Below are 17083 nucleotides of genomic sequence, written 5' to 3'. Positions count from 1 at the left end.
GCCTCCCAAAGTGCTGGGATTTCAGGCGTGAATGACCGTGTCCGGCCAGGACCACCAGTTCTAAAAAGCCCTTTCAGACTTTCTTCCATCCATACATATATAATGTGTCTTTACTCACACATTTGCAACTTTTTTTTTCTTATTACATACTGCCTTGATTATTTTATTTCATAATGAATGGTAGACACGTTTTTACTATAAGACCTATTCATCAAATTTAAGAGCTACATGATATTCTATTCTGTGGATATGCCATAATGTTTTACCAACCCTCTATTGATCCAATTTAAGCTGTATTAAAAGAAGTACATTCACTTCCGCTGCTACCCATCCACCCAACACATTTATTTGAATGTCTATTATGCTGTCTGTTGGGTGTAGGGCAGTACAAGGTACTGGGTTTACAAAAGTCAAACAAATATTGCCCCTGTCCTCACTGAGTTTATAGTCCAGTGGCAGAAGACATTAAACCAATACTTACACAAAGAATTGATTTTGATTCTGCTATGAAGAAAAGTCACGCTGAAATAACCGGAAGAAATCTAACTTAATACAAGTAACAAAATAATTCAGTAAACTGAATGAACTGCCAGGTAGCACCCTAAGTGCTTTAGGTAATCCATGTAAGACTCCTATGGAGGAGATGCTAGTGTTGTCCTCATTTTAGGGAACTGGGAAATTAAGGAACTGTATGCCGATTCACACAGCTAGCAGGCAGCAAATGGGCTCTGGAGTCTGTGCTCTTACGCAGGACTCTGTACCGCCCTCAGTCAGTGAATGGGGGTGGCAGAGTGGCTCTCTTAGAAACTGAAGCCTCAGCAGTGAGTTAAGGGATGTCACTAGAACAAGTGGTGGGAAATGCACACTTGTCAGAGGGAAGAGAACAGCATGAGGCAGGACGGCCTGGGGCGTGTCTGGAAGTGAGGACAGCAGTGCAAGTAGGTGGCAGAGAGCAAAACTAAGGTTAGTCAGAGAGAAGATTGGACAGATGGGCAGGTAATGCAGGAGCCTTGTGGGCTATAGTGAGGAGCCTGGAATATATTTCTAAGTAAAAATAGGAAGCCAGTAAAGGATTTTGGCAGCTTACATACATAATCTGATTAGTATTTTTAAAAAATATGATTCTGGCTCCTGGGAAGAAAAGAGATAGCAAGGAATCATGAGTGGAGGCTGGGACGCCATTAGGTGACAGTACAGCAGCCCCGGAGAGGGACAATGGGAGCTCGGATTTGTGGCAGATCATGGAGCTGGAGAGTGGCACGAGTGCAGCTGACCCTCTGCCAGAGCTGTCTACCATACACTGATGCCAGGGTTACCCCAGCTAACCAGGGTCCCCCTCAAATGCTGAAGAGGGCTCCCTTCCCACACAGAACCATTCTTGAAGACAAAATTAAGGTTCTTCGGGGAAGTGGTAGTAAGTTTGGAGGAAGTTAGTAAGATGGCTCTTGAAAGATGAGAATGACCTGCCAACCAGAGAGGAGGCAAGTGTTTTCTGGTAAAAGCTCTGTGAGCTCAGAGCAGTGTAAATAACTCAGAGTCATTTCAATATGGAGAACATAAGATGAGACTGGAAAAACGGCCTGAGGACTGCTTGTGAAAGACCCAGAAGACCAGGTTAAGGAAATTGGGACAACTGTTTTTTCTCATAACAAGTAGTTTCTCAAGATTTTTCAGCAGGGAAACGGTCAGATATGTATTTGGAAAACAGCCTGGCAGCAGTGTGAATGGCAGCCAGCAAACAGAAATAGGAACTCGATTAGAGGCATAAAGGCATAAAGAAGAAAAATAGTAGAAATGGTACTTGAGTAACAACACCGGAGAATTCTAAACAGCCAAAACCATGCTCTTTCAATTTTTTGAAAAAATATACCTTTTCAACTTTTATTAGCAGTTTTGCCAGATTTTGAAAAGCAACTAGTTCTACTTTCAAAGCATATTAAAATACTTTCATTTTGCAGATCTAAATGCTACAATAAAAGCAAAATGTAAACATGCAACTAAATGGCTTTATGCTTTAAATAAGCTTTAAATAAGCTCTAATTTATTGAAGTCTCGGAACAATGATACGTATCACATAATATACATTAACCCTAAGAGTATACAGAATGAAAATGAAGAAGTGAATGAAGAGTAACATTTAAGCAAAAAAAAAAAAAAAAAAAAAGTCACAAATATGATCATACCTGAACTCAGGTTCCAAAAAATTGGATGCAGTGTCCAAACAAGTAATTAGATCTAGAAAAACAAAAATAAAAAACTGATTGTATTAATATACAGGATTCCCTTGCTGAAACTCCAAGTGTCTCAGAATTCCAAACTGTACTGCTCTAATTTTCAAAAATCTCAATGGCACTGTCAAGGGGGTCCTAAAAACTTTACCACCTTTTGTTAATCACAATTTCTTTCTGATATTAAGTTTCTTGAGTTTTGGAGCAATGTCTCTTCAATACTGTTTATTACATCACCTCAGAAAGTCATATACCATATACACATGTATATGTATATGTGATTTATATATATATTTAGAACATGCATAGATAAGTAAAATTTGTAGCTTTAAAGTGGTTTCTGTAAACTACAGCTACATACACACACACACACACACACACAAATATTTCTTGGTTATTATATAACTAAAAATGATCCTCTGCTGTTTACACACAAGGAAAACAATGACAAAGAAAGTGAGTTAATTTTATGGCTCTAACTATTAATAACTGCTAATTAAAATCTGGTCCAGAGACAGGACTGGTGCATTAGCATCTTCTGGAAATTTAGTAGAAATTCAAATTCTTGAACTCCATCCAGACTTACAGAATCTCTGGAGGTGAGGCCCAAAAATCTGTTTTAACAAGTCCTCTCGGTAATTTCTTAAGCACAGTGAAGTTGGAGTAGCATTGCTCTAAAGAAACAAAACTTCTTAAATTTAACATTTTCTGCCTAGAAATCAATATATCTGAGCAAGAGCTAATCTGCCTCTAATTAAGACCAAGTTCATAGGCTATGTAAAAAGTGGTTTTGGTTAAAAAAAAAAAAACAAAAAACAAAACACAAAACCAAAAAACCCCACCATTTCAATGGCTTCCTTCTGCTCTTAGGATAGAGAGCAAAGCCTTCAACACAGCGTACACAGTCTTCAAGTGCTGGCCTTGTCTTACTCTGCAGTTTTGTGTGTACCTGCCTTGGCTTCTTGCCACTCCAACCTTGTTTTAGTCCCAAGGGCACAAGTTGCTCTCTTGACTTGGAAGGCTTTCCCACTACTCCTTAGTCTAGCTGGTTCCTCTCTAAGAGCTCAGCTTCACTGCCACTTCCTCACAGAAGCTGTCCCTCACCTTCACAAGTCAAATTCCTTTAGCACATAGGAGGTAGGCACTTAAGTTTTGTTTAATAAACGGATGACTATTCTGGGTTGTCAAAGGTTATGTTAATACATAAGCCTGACTTGTTGATGTAATTATAGAGTTATAAGCAAAATCACTCTATAAAAGCTTAATCCCTGGACAGAGCCTGAGGCTGTTTGTCCTCAACTTTGTATTTCCAGGAGCAATAACAGCATATGGTATACAGGAGGCTTATTTATTGAATCAATGGATGAATAAAAGTTTTTGATCATTAGCGTGTTTGGCTAAATCCAGTTATTTACTAACCCGCAGGGAGGTAAACCTGGAGGAAGACCCCAAGGCAATCACAAAAGATTTTACATATAAATGCTTCATTAAAGAACTGTGTCAAGGGTGGCCAATATACTGATGGAGATAGCTCCTAGCACACTAAACAGTATGTAAATATTTGTTAAATTAATGGTTACCACAGCAAGCACAGATCATTTTATGCTACAATTCTGAAGAAATTTTGTGTTTACTATTCAACTAAAATGTGTCTTGAACTAGAGCTTAATAACTGTTGTACCAGTAGGAAAGGGGTATTTTCAAGGCAACTGTATAAATTAATATTAATAAACCAGGCATTTGAATGACAGTTAAGCTAATCTGTGCTTTAGGAATTTAAGAGGATAGATGTCTAAACAGGGGTTCACTACCACCTAGTTGACCAACCAGAAGAGCAGGCAAATTGAATTACCGGTACTCTAGTTATTCCTGTCAATCTTTGCCCAGCATCAACAAGAATCAATTTTCCACTTTCTGCTCCACCAAAAAAATTTCCAACTTCTAAGATTAGAAGTTGAATTTCTAAGATTAATATCCTGGGATAAAAGGTACTGTGTGGTCCAAAATGGCACTTAAACCACAAGAAGATTGCCAGCTGGCCCCATCACCTTCCAGCCACATGCCAGAAATCTGGTCAACTATGGATTATTTGATCAGCACAAGGCTTTGGTTGTAAGTCCATGCAGTACTGAGACTCCAAAACTATGCCATGCAAATGCGCAACTCACTAAACTTGCTCTCAAATTTCGCGGAAGCTCAAAAGAGTTCTAAAGGAGAAAAATAAGAATTCAAAAGGGATAGCTACAAGGAGAGCCAAGAAGACTGAAGATAAAGAAAACCTTAAGTATACACTTTGACCTTTATGACTTTACAAAGGCAAAGAAAACAACATCAAATAAAGCAGGCAATTAAGAAGCTTTAAAATGTCTTTCTTAAAAGCTTTTCCCAAGTAAACAGCCTTCCAGAAACCTGTCATTACTGCAATGCTCCCAGCTAATAAAAACACAGCCTAGCTCCAAAAAAATCCATCTGCCCCAGAGATTTCTGATAGTGCGTCCGGAATTGGTGGGTTCTTGGCCTCACTGACTTCAAGAATGAAGGCGCAGACCCTCGCTGTGAGTGTTACAGTTCTTAAAGATGGTGTGTTCGGAGTTTGTTCCTTCAGACGTTCCGATGTGTCTCGAGCTTCTTCCTTCTGATGGGTTGGTGGTCTCGCTGCCAGGAGTGCAGCTGCAGACCTTCGTGGTGAGTGTTACAGCTTTTAAAGGCAGCGCGTCTGGAGTTGTTCGTTCTTCCCCATGGGTTCCTTGTCTCAGTGGCTTCAAGAGTGAAGCTGCAGATCTTCGTGGTGAGCGTTACAGCTCTTAATGGCAGCGTGGACCCAAAGAGTGAGCGGCAGCAAGATTTATTGCAAAGAGCAAAAGAACAAAGCTTCCACAATGGGGAAGGGGACCCGAGGGCGTTGCCGCTGGCTGGGGCAGCCTGCTTTTATTCTTATCTGGCCCCACCCACATCCTGCTGATTGGTCCATTTTACAGAGTGCTGATTGGTACTTTTACAATCCTTGAGCTAGACAGAGTCACAGAGTGCTAGCTAACTAGACACAGAGTTAGCTAGATACAGAGTACCAATTGGTGTATTCACCAACTTTGAGCTAGACACAGAGTGCTGATTGGTGTATTTACAATCCTTGAGCTAGACACAGTCACAGAGTGCTAGTCCTCCAAGTCTCCACTAGGTTAGCTAGATACAGAGTACCAATTGGTGTATCTACAACCCCCTGAGCTAGACAGAGTGGTGATTGGTGCATTTACAATGCTTGTGCTAGACACAGAGTCACAGAGTGCTAGTCCCCAAGTCTCCACTAGGTTAGCTAGATACAGAGGACCAATTGGTGTATTCACAAACCCTGAACTAGACACGGAGTAATGATTGGTGCAGGTACAATCCTCCAGCTAGATATAAAAGTTCTCCAAGTCCCCATCTGGTTCAGGAGCCCAGTTGACTTCACCCAGTGGATCCTGCACCTGGGCTGCAGGTGGAGCTGCCCGCCAGTCCCGATCGGCACCTGCACTCCTCAGCCTTTGGGCTGTTGATGGGACTGGGCGCCATGGAGCAGGGGGCGGTGCCTGTGGGGGAGGCTCAGGCCACTGGGAGAGCCCACCGCAGGGGGAGGAGCTCAGACATGGCGGGCTGCAGGTCCCGGGCTCTGCGCCCTGGGGAAGCAGCTAAGGCCGGAGGAGAATTTGAGCGTGGCGCCGGCGGGCCGGCACTGCTGGGGGACCTGGTGCAACCTCCGCAGCTGCTGGCCCGGGTGCTAAGCCTCTCACTGCCCGACCGCCGGCCGGCCGCTCCGTGTGCGGGGCCCACCAAGCCTGCGCCCGCACCTGCTGGAACTCATGCAGCCCGGGTTCCCACCCGCGCCTCTACCTCCACACCTCTCCCGGCAAGCAGAGGGAGGAGGCTCCGGCCTCAGCCAGCTCAGAGAGGGGCTCCCACGGTGCCGTGGCGGGCTGAAGGGCTCCTCCAGCGCCCCCAGAGTGGACGCCGAGGCTGGAGGCCGAGGAGGCGCTGAGAGTGAGGGCTGCTAGCACATTGTCACCTCTCAATAGCAATGTATGTTATCATAATCAAAGGAACAGAACTGAAAGTCTAGAAATAAACCCTCAAATTTATAGTCAACTGAGTTTCAACAAGGGTGCCAAGACAATTCAATGGGGGGAAGAATAATCTTTTAGACAAATGATGCTGAGACAACTGGATATCCACCAAGCAAACAAATGAATTGGACCCATACCTCACACCACATACAAAATAAAGTGGATCTAAACTCGAGCTGAAACTATAAAACTTTTAGAAAAAAATATATGAGAATATCACAACTCTGGATGAAGCAGTGATTTCTTAGATAAAACACCAAAAGCACAAGATAACAAATAAAAATAAATGGAAGTTCATCAAGAACAAAAACTTTTGTACTTCACAAGACACCATTAAGAAAGAGAAAGATAGCACACAGAATGGGAGAAAACATTTGCAAATGATATGTCAATGAAAATAGATGTATCTAATATCCAGAATACATAACATCATGTGGCATTAAAAAGACAAAGGAACCAATTTAAAAACAGACAATGGATATGAACAGACATTTCTCCAAAGAAGATATACAAATGGCCAATAGGCACATAAAAATATGCTCAACATCATTAGTCATCAAGGAAATGCAAATTAAAATCACAGTGAGACACCACCATACACCCATTAGATGGCGAAAATAAAAAAGACATAACAAGCACTGGCAAAAATGTGGAGAAACTGGAGTCTTTACGCAGTACTAGTAAAATTGTAAAATGGTGCAGCTGTTTTGGAAAATGGTTTGGCAGTTCCTTAAAATACTAAACCAAGAGTTAGCATATGACCCAGAAATCTCACTATTAGGTATATGCCCAAGAGAATTAAAAACCTACGTCCCCACCAATATTTGTATACAAAAGTTCATCAACTGATGAATAGATGGATAAACAAAATGGGGTGTATATACATACAATGGGATATTATTTGGCCATAAAAAGAAATGAAGTTTGATTCATGCTACAACATGGATACACTTTGAAGATATGCTAAGTGAAAGAAGCTAGTCACAAAAGACCACATACTATATATTTATATGAAATGTCTCGAATAGGCAAATCTACAGCAATAAAAAGTAGACTCGTGGTTTCCTAGGACCGTAAGGGGTTAAGAGGAGAGAAATGGGGAATAACTGCTACTAAGGAATTTCCTTTAGGGTGATAAATATGTTTTAAAATTGACTATGGTGATGAATACACTGAAAAATTAATGAATTCTATATACAGATATTTTATTATTTAATTTCAACTTTTATTTTAGACACAGGGGTACAAGTGCAGGTTACATAGGCATACTGCATGGTGCTGAGGTTTGAGGTACAGACCCCACCACTAAGGGCGTGAGCACAGTACCCAACAGGTATTTTTCCTTTTAATTTTATTTTGGGTTCAGGAGTACATGCACAGGATTGTTATATAGGTAAACTTGTGTCATGGGGGTTTGCTGTATCTTTTGTCATCTAGGTACTAAGCCTAGTTAGCATCCCACAGTTATTTTTTCTGTTCCTCTCCCTCCTCCTACCCTCCAGTAGGCCCCAGTGCCAATTGTTCTCCTCTATGTGTCCATGTGTTACATTTAGCTGCCACTTAAAAGAACATGTGGTATTTGGTTTTCTCTTCCTGTGAGGTTAATGGCCTCCAGCCATCCATGTCCCTGCAAAGGGCATAATCTCATTCTTTTTTATGACTGCATAGTATTCCATAGTGTATATGTACCACATTTTCTTTATCCAGTTTACCATTAATGGACATTTAGGTTGACTCCATGTCTTTCCTATTGTAAATACTGCTGCAATGAACATAATGAGTGCTATATTCCTTTGGGTATATACCCAGTAATGGGATTACTAGGTCAAATGGCAGCTCTGCTTTTAGCCCTCTCAGCAATCACCACTCATTTCCACAATGGTTGAATTTACACTCCCACCAACAGCGTATAAGTGTTCCCTTTTCTCCACGACCTCATTAGCATGTTATTGTGTTACTTTTTAATAATAGCCATTCTGATTGGTATGAGATGGTATCTCATTGTGGTTTTGATTTGTATTTCTCTAAAGATCAATGATACTGAGCTTTTTTTCTTATGCTTATTGGCCACATGTGTGTCTTCTTTGGAAAAGTGTCTGTTGATGTTCTTTGCCCACTTTTTAATGTTTCTTTTTTCTTGTAAATTTGTTTACGTCCCTTATTGATGTTGGATATCAGACCTTTGCCAGATTCACACTTTGCAAATATCTTCTCCCCATTCTGTAGGTTGTCTGTTTATTCTGTTGATAGTTTCTTTTGCTGTACAGAAGCTCTTAATTAGATCCTATTTGCCAATTTTTGCTTTTATTGTGATTGCTTTTGGTGTCTTCATCATGAAATCTTTGCCAGTTCCTATGACCAGAATGCTATTGCCTAGATTGTCTTCCAGGGTTTTTATAGTTTTGAGATTTACATTTAAGTGTTTAATCTGTCGTGAGTTGATTTTTGTATATGGTGTAAGGAAGGGGTCCAGCTTCAATCTTTTGCATATGGCTAGCCAGTTATCCCAGCACCATTTATTAAATAGGCAGTCCTTTCTCCATTCTTTGTTTTTGTCAGCTTTGTCAACGATCAGGTGGTCATAGATATGTGGCCTTATTTCTGTGCCCTCTATTCTGTTCTATTGGTTTATGTACCTGTTTTTGTACCAGTACCATGCTGTTTTGGTTACCGTAGCCCTGAAATACAGCTTGAAGTCAGGTAATGTGATCCCTCCAGCTTTTTTCTTTTTGCTTAAGATTGCCTTGGCTATTTGGGCTCCTTTTTGTTTCCATATGCATTCTAAAGTAGTTTTTTTCTAGTTCTGTGAAGAACGTCATTGGAAGTTTGGTAAGAATTTCACTGAATCTGTAAATCGCTTTGGGCAGGGTGGCCATTTTTATGATAATGATTTCTCCAATTCATGAGCATGGCATGTTTTTCCATTTGTTAGTGTCATCTCCGATTTCTTTGAGCAGTGTTTTGTAATTCTTGTTGTAGAGAGCATGCACCTCCCTGGCTAGCTGCATTCCTAGGTATTTTATTCTTTTTGTGGCAATCGTGAATGGGATTGTGTTCTTGATTTGGCTCTCAGCTTGACTGTTTTTGGTGTATACAAATGTTAATTTTTTTTTTTTTTTGAGATGGAATCTTTCTCTGTTTCCCAGGCTGCAGTGCAGTGCAGTGGTGTGATCTTGACTCACTGCAACCTCCGCCTCCCGGGGAGCTGGGATTACAGGCCCATGCCACTACACCCAGCTAATTTTTTTTTTTTTTTTTGGTATTTTTAGTAGAGACGGGGTTTCACCATGTTGGCCAGGCTCCTCACGAACTCCTGACCTCAAGTGATCCACCCACCTTGGCCTCCAAAGTGCTGGGATTACAGGCATGAGACACTGCTCTTGGCCCTTCTCTCTTTATTAATCTAGCTGGCCTATCATTAATTTTTTTCAAAAACACAATTCCCTGATTCGCTGATCTTTTGAATGCTTTTCTGCATCGCACTCTCCTTCAGGTTGAGCTCTGATTTTGGTTGTATGTATTCTGCCAGCTTTAGGGTTGGTTTGCTCTTACTTCTCTAGTTCTTTTAGTTGTGATGTCGGGTTAATTTGAGATCTAACTTTTTGATGTGGGCATTCAGTGCTATAAATTTCCCTCATAACAATGCCTTAGCTGTGTCCCAGAGATTCTGGAATGTTGTATCTTTGTTCTCGTTAGTTTCAAAGAACTTCTTGATTTTTGCCTTAATTTCTTTATTTACTCCAAAGTTATTCTGGAGCAGGTTAATTTCCATGTAATTGCATGGTTTTTGAGGGATTTTTTTTAGTTTTGATTTTTATTTTAATTACACTGTGGTCTGAGAGTGTGTCTGGTAGGTTTTGGTTTATTTGCATCTGCTGATTGTTTTATGTCCGATTATGTGGTCATTTTTAGAGTATGTGTCATGTGGCAATCAGAAGAATGTATATTCTAGTGTTTTTGGGTGGAGAGTTCTGTAGAGGTCTATCAGATACATTTGGTCCAATGTTGAGTTTAGGTCCTGAATCTTTGTTAATTTTCTGCTTAGATGATCTGTCTAATACTGTCAGTAGAGTGTTAAAGTCTCTCACTGTTACTGTGTGGGAGCTTAAGTCTCTTTTTAGGTTTCTAAGAACTTGCTTTATGAATCTGGGTGCTCCTGTGTTGACTGCATATATATCGAGAATAGTTAGGTCTTCTTGTTGAATTGAACCCCTTACCTTATGTAATGCCCTTCTCTTTGTCTTTTTTGAGCTTTGTTGGTTTAAAGTCTGTTTTTTCTGAAATTAGGGTTGCAATGCCTGCATTTTTCTGATTTCCATTTGCTTGTTAGATTTTCCTCCATCCCTTTATTTTGAGCCTATGGATGTCACTGCATGTGAGATGGGTCTCTTGAAGATGGCATATCATTGGGTCTTGCTTTTTTATTCAGCATGCCACTCTATGCCTTTTTAAATGGGGCATTTAGGCTATTTACATTCAAGGTTAGTATTGATATGTGTGCATATGATCCTGTCATTGTGTTGTTAGCTGGTTATCATGCTGGCTTGTTTGTGTGGTTGCTTTATAGTGTCACTGGTATGTGTACTTGAGTGTATTTTCCTAGTGGTGTTTTAATGGTTTTGCTTTTCCATATTTAGTGCTAGCTTCAAGATGTCTTGGAAGGTGGGTCTGGTGGTAATGAACTTGCTCAGCATTTGCTTATCTGAAAAGGATTTTCTTTCTCTTTTGCTGAGGAAGCTTAGTTTGGCTGGTTATGAAATTCTTGAAGATTTTTTTCTTTAAGAATGTCAAATATAGGTCCCCAATCTCTTCCAGTTTGCAGGGTTTCAGCTGAGAGGTCTGCTGCTAGCCTGATGGGGTTCCCTTTGTTGGTTACCTGCCTTTTCTCTCTAGCTGCCTTTAACATTCTTTTATTTTGACGTTGGAAAATCTGATTATGTGTCTTGGGGAGATCTTGTGTAAAATCATGCAGGGGTTCTCTGTATTTCCTGAATTTGACTGTTGGCCTCTCTATTGAGGCTGGGGAAGCTTTCATGGATGATATCCTGAAATATGTTATCCAAGTTATTTGCTTTCTCCCCATCCAATTCAGGGATATCAATGATTTGCAGATTTGGCCTCTTTATATAATCCCTTATTTCTTGGAGGTTTTATTCATTCTTTTTCATTCTTTCTTTTGTCTGACTCTCTTATTTCAGAGAGCCAGTCTTCAAGTTCCAAGATTCTTTCCTCAGCTTGGTCTATTCTGCTGTTAAAACTTACAATTGGGTTGTGAAATTCTTGTGTTTTTCAGCTCTATCAGGTCAGTCAGATTCTTTTATGTACTGGCTATTTTATCTGTCGGCTCCTGTATTGTTTTATTGTTAATTCTTAGTTTCCTTGAATTGGGTTTTGCCATTCTCCTGAATCTCGATGCTCTTCATTTCTATGCATATTCTAAATTCTATTTCTGTCATTTCAGCCAACCCAGCCAACGAGGGTTAAGAACCCTCGGTGGTGAACTAGTGCAACCGTTAGGAGGACATAAGACACTATGGCCATTTGAATTGCTGAAGTTCTTGTGTTAGCTCTTTCTCATCTCTCTGTGTGGGTGTTCCTTTAACTGCTGGGCTGTATCTAATCAAACTGGTCAGGTGGGGCACAGTGATTGTGCTGGAGTCCCAGGTCAGGTAGCCCTGTCCAGTGAGGAGAAGTGAGGACCGGGATCTACATAGAGAACTGTCCGACCACTTTTCTGTGAGATGAGTGCTGTGCTGGGGGTTTCAGACCAGCCTTCAGTCCCATGTACTCTCCAGAGCCTGGAAACAGCAAAGGTGAGGGTTGCAAGACAGGAAAGATGGAAACCCCAGCTGAGCTCTTGTCCCAGGTTGCTGCAGAACTGCTACTGGCTCCAAAGCCCCAGTGAGGGGAGGCTGGAAACCCAGGCCTGGAGGACTTGCTCAGTGAGGAGATACGGGAGTGGGGACCCATGTAAGAAAGTCTGACCACTTTTCCATGACTGCTGCAGCAAACTAGGGGCCTGCTCTGGTCCCCAGTCACCAGTTCCTGAGTGGGTGGTTGTCCTGCTTTGTTTTTTTCCATTCTCTGTGAGTAGAGTTATTTTCTTGATGAATCCTAGTGTGTGTACCTGGGTGTTCCAGTTGAAGTGCTACATTTACTTGCCCCTTCTATTTCTTTCCATGAAGGCAGCACACACTAGCTGTTTCCAGTTGTTCACCTTGGCCAGCCCCCCTGAATTGTGTATTTTAAATAGGGGAATTGTATGGTGTGTGAATTATAACTTAATAAGACTGTTATAAAATAAAAAGAAGCTATCATAGAGTAACGACGTCCTTTCATATGTAGCATATCTGCATTGATGGGTGAAATAAAGCCTAGTAAAAGAGCCCGGGCTGGCAGTTTGTTCATTTATTCATTCAGCATATATTTAATAAGCATGTATTATGACCAGTTGTTATTCTAGGCACCAGAGATAAAACAAACAACAATCAGATAAAAATTCCTTCTTATAGGGAATATACCCTCTGGGTGGAGTGGGGGGAGGTAGAAGAAAATAGATAATGTTAATAAGAAAAAAATACTGTGTTACAATGTGTATTGTACTTTAGAAAAATAATGAGAACAAGGAAGTTTTAAAAAGTTAGGGAGTTACAATTTTAAGTACAGTGGTCAGATCAGGCATCATTGTGAAGATGACATTTAAGTAAAATTCTAACATAGGTGAAGGAGTAAGGTGTAACGTATTTGAATCTGAGAATAGGCAGTGGGAATCAAAGGCCCTGTGTGGAAATGTGCTCAGCATGTTTGAGGCCACAGTAGACAAGTAAAAGATGAAGTCAGGTGAGTAATGGGAAGCTGAATGCTAGAGCATCTTGGAGATAAGGATAGTTGGTAGAGTGAGATGAAACTCAATTTAGTAAGATCACACTGATTACTGAATTCAGAGTAGACTGAAGGGGAGAAAGGGCAAAAATAAAGGTAAGAAATTTATTGCCATAATTGATGTAAAAGTTGGAACCTGAAATAGAGTGGTAGTAGTAGAGCTGTTAAGATGTAGTCAGATTCTGGTATATGTACATACATATTAGAAGAACTGGCAGGTGAATATGAAGTTTGAGAAAAAAAGAGGAGTCAAAGATACACTAAACTTTCTGGACTGAGCAACTTAAAAGATGAACTTTTAACTTACATGTGAAGTGCTTAGATTATAATAAATACTGAGAAAACACTTATCTTGCTGGATCCACTTTAATGTGTCCTATAATACTAGAAATATCAAATATGTTCAAAGTACAGGGCAGTATATAATTTACATTTCTTTTTCCTCGCTCTGTCACCCAGGCTAGAGTGCAGTGGCAAGATCCTAGCTCACTGCAGCCTCAAGTTCCTGGTCTCAAGCAATCCTCCCACCTCAGCCTCCCAAGTAGCTAAAACTACAGGCGTGTGCCACCACACCCAACTAATTATTTAAATTGTTGGTAAAGATGGGGGTCTCACTACGTGGCTGGTCTGGAACTCCCAGCCTCAAGCGATCCTCCCACCTCACCCTCCCAAAGTGTTGAGGAGACATGTGTGAGCCACTGTGCCTGGTATGTGCTACATTTTAAACTGACAGCCTCTGCATAGAATTTTATTCTGGTAATTTTAATCAACCAATACATACAAATGACAGTAACACATTACTGCACAAAGTATCACATATATGGTACACTTCATTTGGGTATTGTGGATAACAGCGATGGCAGTAGTAAATAGAATGCCCTCAGGGATTCTGCTGAAGCAAACTGGCATTCCCTCTTTTTCTGTGTAGCCCCCAAAAGAGCATCTTCAGTGTTGAATATACACTAGTCTTCACAGTAGAGTTTAACCCAAAGGAAGTGTAACCATAGTATCTATAAGAAGAGTTTCTATCCTTCCCCATTACCTGCCTTCCCTAATCCTAGAGGGCTGTCCAGGAGGCAGATCTCAGATGGGGCTCTGAAGGCAGGATAATGTGATTGTGAGAAAGAGCAGGAGAGAATACAAAAGTGACGGCAAGCCAATCATCAAGAACAGTCTGAGGAATGTCGGGTTTTCTGAAGACACCAATATCAGATTTTCTAAGACAACCGCAAACTTAGCTATATTATCTGCCATAATTGTTACTTACATACATTTTTTAAAAAAAAGTAAGTACAATTAAAAACAATTTCAACACATAATAACTGCAAAGGGTAGAGAACTTTTTAACTGTTGCATGAAATATTTAAACCTGAAATCTTATGTTGCCCCATATATAATACCATGAAAATATATTTTAACAAATGAATCAAAAAATATCAGCACATTGGTTACTATCATAGAAATATTTTTGATTGACAGTGTTGGCTATTTCTGAGATTGTAGGGTTGCAAAATATATTTATTTAGATTTTCCTTCAATTAATACTGCTTTGTGTTCTTGACTGAATTGGAAAAAGACCCTCAGTAGTGTCAGTAGCCATCACTTACCACAATATAGTTGGTATGTAACCAACTATATTTGCTGTAAACATGTTCGCACAGTTGAACTCAAGTGCCTATATTTATTCTAACTCAAGTAAGTGGCCAGGCACGGTGGCTCATGTCTGTAATCCCAGCACTTTGGGAGGCCGAGGCAGGCGGATCACAAGGTCAGGAGATCGAAACCATCCTGGCTAACATGTTGAAACCCTGTCTCTACCAAAAAAAAAAAAAAAAAAAAAAAAAAATACAAAAAATTGGCCAGGTGTGGTGGCGCGTGCCTATAGTCCCAGCTACTTGGGAGGCTGGGGCAGGAGAATCGCTTGAACCCAGGAGGCGGAGGTTGCAGTGAGCTGAGATAGCACCAATGCACTCCAGCCCAGGTGACAGAGCAAGACTGTCTAAAAAAAGAAAGCTTAGAAGTACTATTCCTAAGTTACTGTAAGAAAATACAGGCAGAAACAAGAAAATGTACACCTATACATTCTTCTCTCTTATGTGATCTAAAATTCTTGAAATAATCAATTTCCCAGAGCCTTAAACAATATGTAGTCTTGCTTTCATAGTTCTCATCTTGTCAACAGCCTTGCATCGTAGATATATGAACAGCTACTCTGTTCGGGTGCTAAACGATATAGGATAAGCCTGGTCTTTGGCTAAACTCTTCTGACAATATTATTGTGTGGTCCTAAGACTAATTCCTTGCTTCTATTGCAAGGAATGCAATAGAACTACTGCACTGGTTTTTAGCATCTGCAATTCTGTTAAGAGGAATTCACATATATAGTATAGTACAACATAATTGACAGTGATTCAGAGCCAATTAACATTTACTAAGTAACAGACACTATACTAGGTATTTTACCTCTTCTCTCCTTTTATGTACTGAGAGTGGAGACTAAACCTCATGTTTCTTTTAGGAATATAACAGTGTCATCTATGAAAGCAGAGTCCACAGTAGAAGCCTGGAAAAAATTTTCTCAGATGAAAATAATTAATGCTTTCTTATGGATAATATAAAGCATAGCTCAGTTGCCTAAGCAATAAACTATGTAGTCAAACAGGCTATAAGCTACATATGGTTAACTGGATCAAATCAAACTCCTTATCTAAATCTCTATACACTAAAAAATGAATACAAAACATTAAAATGTAGCATAATTATTTTGTGACCTACATAGTATCTAGGAAGCTAATAAATACATTTGTATTTACCAACAGTGAAGGATAGAGCCACTGTATAGCACAAGACAGCACAAACATATATGTAGTCTGTTCTCAGCACTCCTAATATGCCAAAAAAAATTAAACATATAGAAAACATTAAAATCATTAAGATGCTCTTCAGGTTTACCTATCAGCTTGGAATAAACTCTATCCTGTAATATGAATTGCCTCTTTGGGTTAACACCATCTTAACAGATTGTTAAATTTTCTTTCTCTGCAAAATTGGTAACACTTTGTTCATCAGCACCTTTGTTCTACAAATTCACACCAAACTACAAATATTCTTCTGCATGTTAATTATATTATACACACAAACATTATACATACTCATTTGTGTGGAAACAAAAGCATTACCTAAAGATAGGAATGTAAACTGAAACTTCATTAATAAAATCTTACTAAGTTTAACAGTATCAGAGTTTTAAAATGTTTGCCACATACAGGAACCGAAATTCGGAAACCAATATAAAAATAACAAATAGGAACCTAGCCAACTGTAGTACTGGAAACAAAACAGATTCTATAAAATTACTGTACAGTTAAGAAGGCAAACAATCTAAGGAATTCACACTCTATTTTCAAAGCCAAAAACATTCCATGCAGGAAAAAAATAACCAGTTACAGAAATTTGGACTCTGCTAGAAAGGAATTATCTAGTCAGCCCTATGTTTCATTTGCAAACTGATATAATCTGATGTAAGAATGAAAAAATGGCAAATATTTGCAAAAATGATGTGGTTAAAAAATGCAGCAAATATTTTTTATACTATTGGTGTTAATTTTAAAAATAATCCATCATATAGCAACGATAATCTTGTTAAATGGGAATATTTTCCAGGCTCAGTGGTTCACAAGTCTTAAGTGCACTGTCATCAGATTCTAAGGGGTGGCAGACAATGAATGAACATGTGTTTATGAGTTCCAATTAGGAAGTATGTTAATATCAACATTATTTCACATGAAATTTTAAACCATTTACTATGTCTCCCCTCCAAAATAAAGGCAAACTTTAGACTGACCACTACAAAATTCTGAGTTGGTGAAATCT

The 17083-nt window shown here is 39.7% G+C and overlaps 2 protein-coding genes across 3 annotated transcripts in view; both read right to left on the bottom strand.

The window, feature by feature from the left end:
- Window positions 1-17083, bottom strand: part of CLDND1 (claudin domain containing 1) — an 871794-nt gene that overhangs the window by 290279 nt on the left and 564432 nt on the right. The gene's annotated exons all lie outside the window — the stretch shown is intronic.
- Window positions 1-17083, bottom strand: part of DCBLD2 (discoidin, CUB and LCCL domain containing 2) — an 87752-nt gene that overhangs the window by 20847 nt on the left and 49822 nt on the right. For both annotated transcript variants that reach the window (XM_050782050.1, XM_050782051.1), the window contains exon 4: window positions 2184-2235. In XM_050782050.1, coding sequence (XP_050638007.1) covers window positions 2184-2235 — 52 coding nt within the window. The remainder of the gene's footprint in view (window positions 1-2183; window positions 2236-17083) is intronic.

Source organism: Macaca thibetana, chromosome 2 (genome assembly GCF_024542745.1).
Source record: "Macaca thibetana thibetana isolate TM-01 chromosome 2, ASM2454274v1, whole genome shotgun sequence".
Taxonomy (NCBI): Eukaryota; Metazoa; Chordata; class Mammalia; order Primates; family Cercopithecidae; genus Macaca; species Macaca thibetana.
Note: the sequence above shows the minus strand (reverse complement) of the source record. Positions and strands in the feature narration are given on the sequence as shown.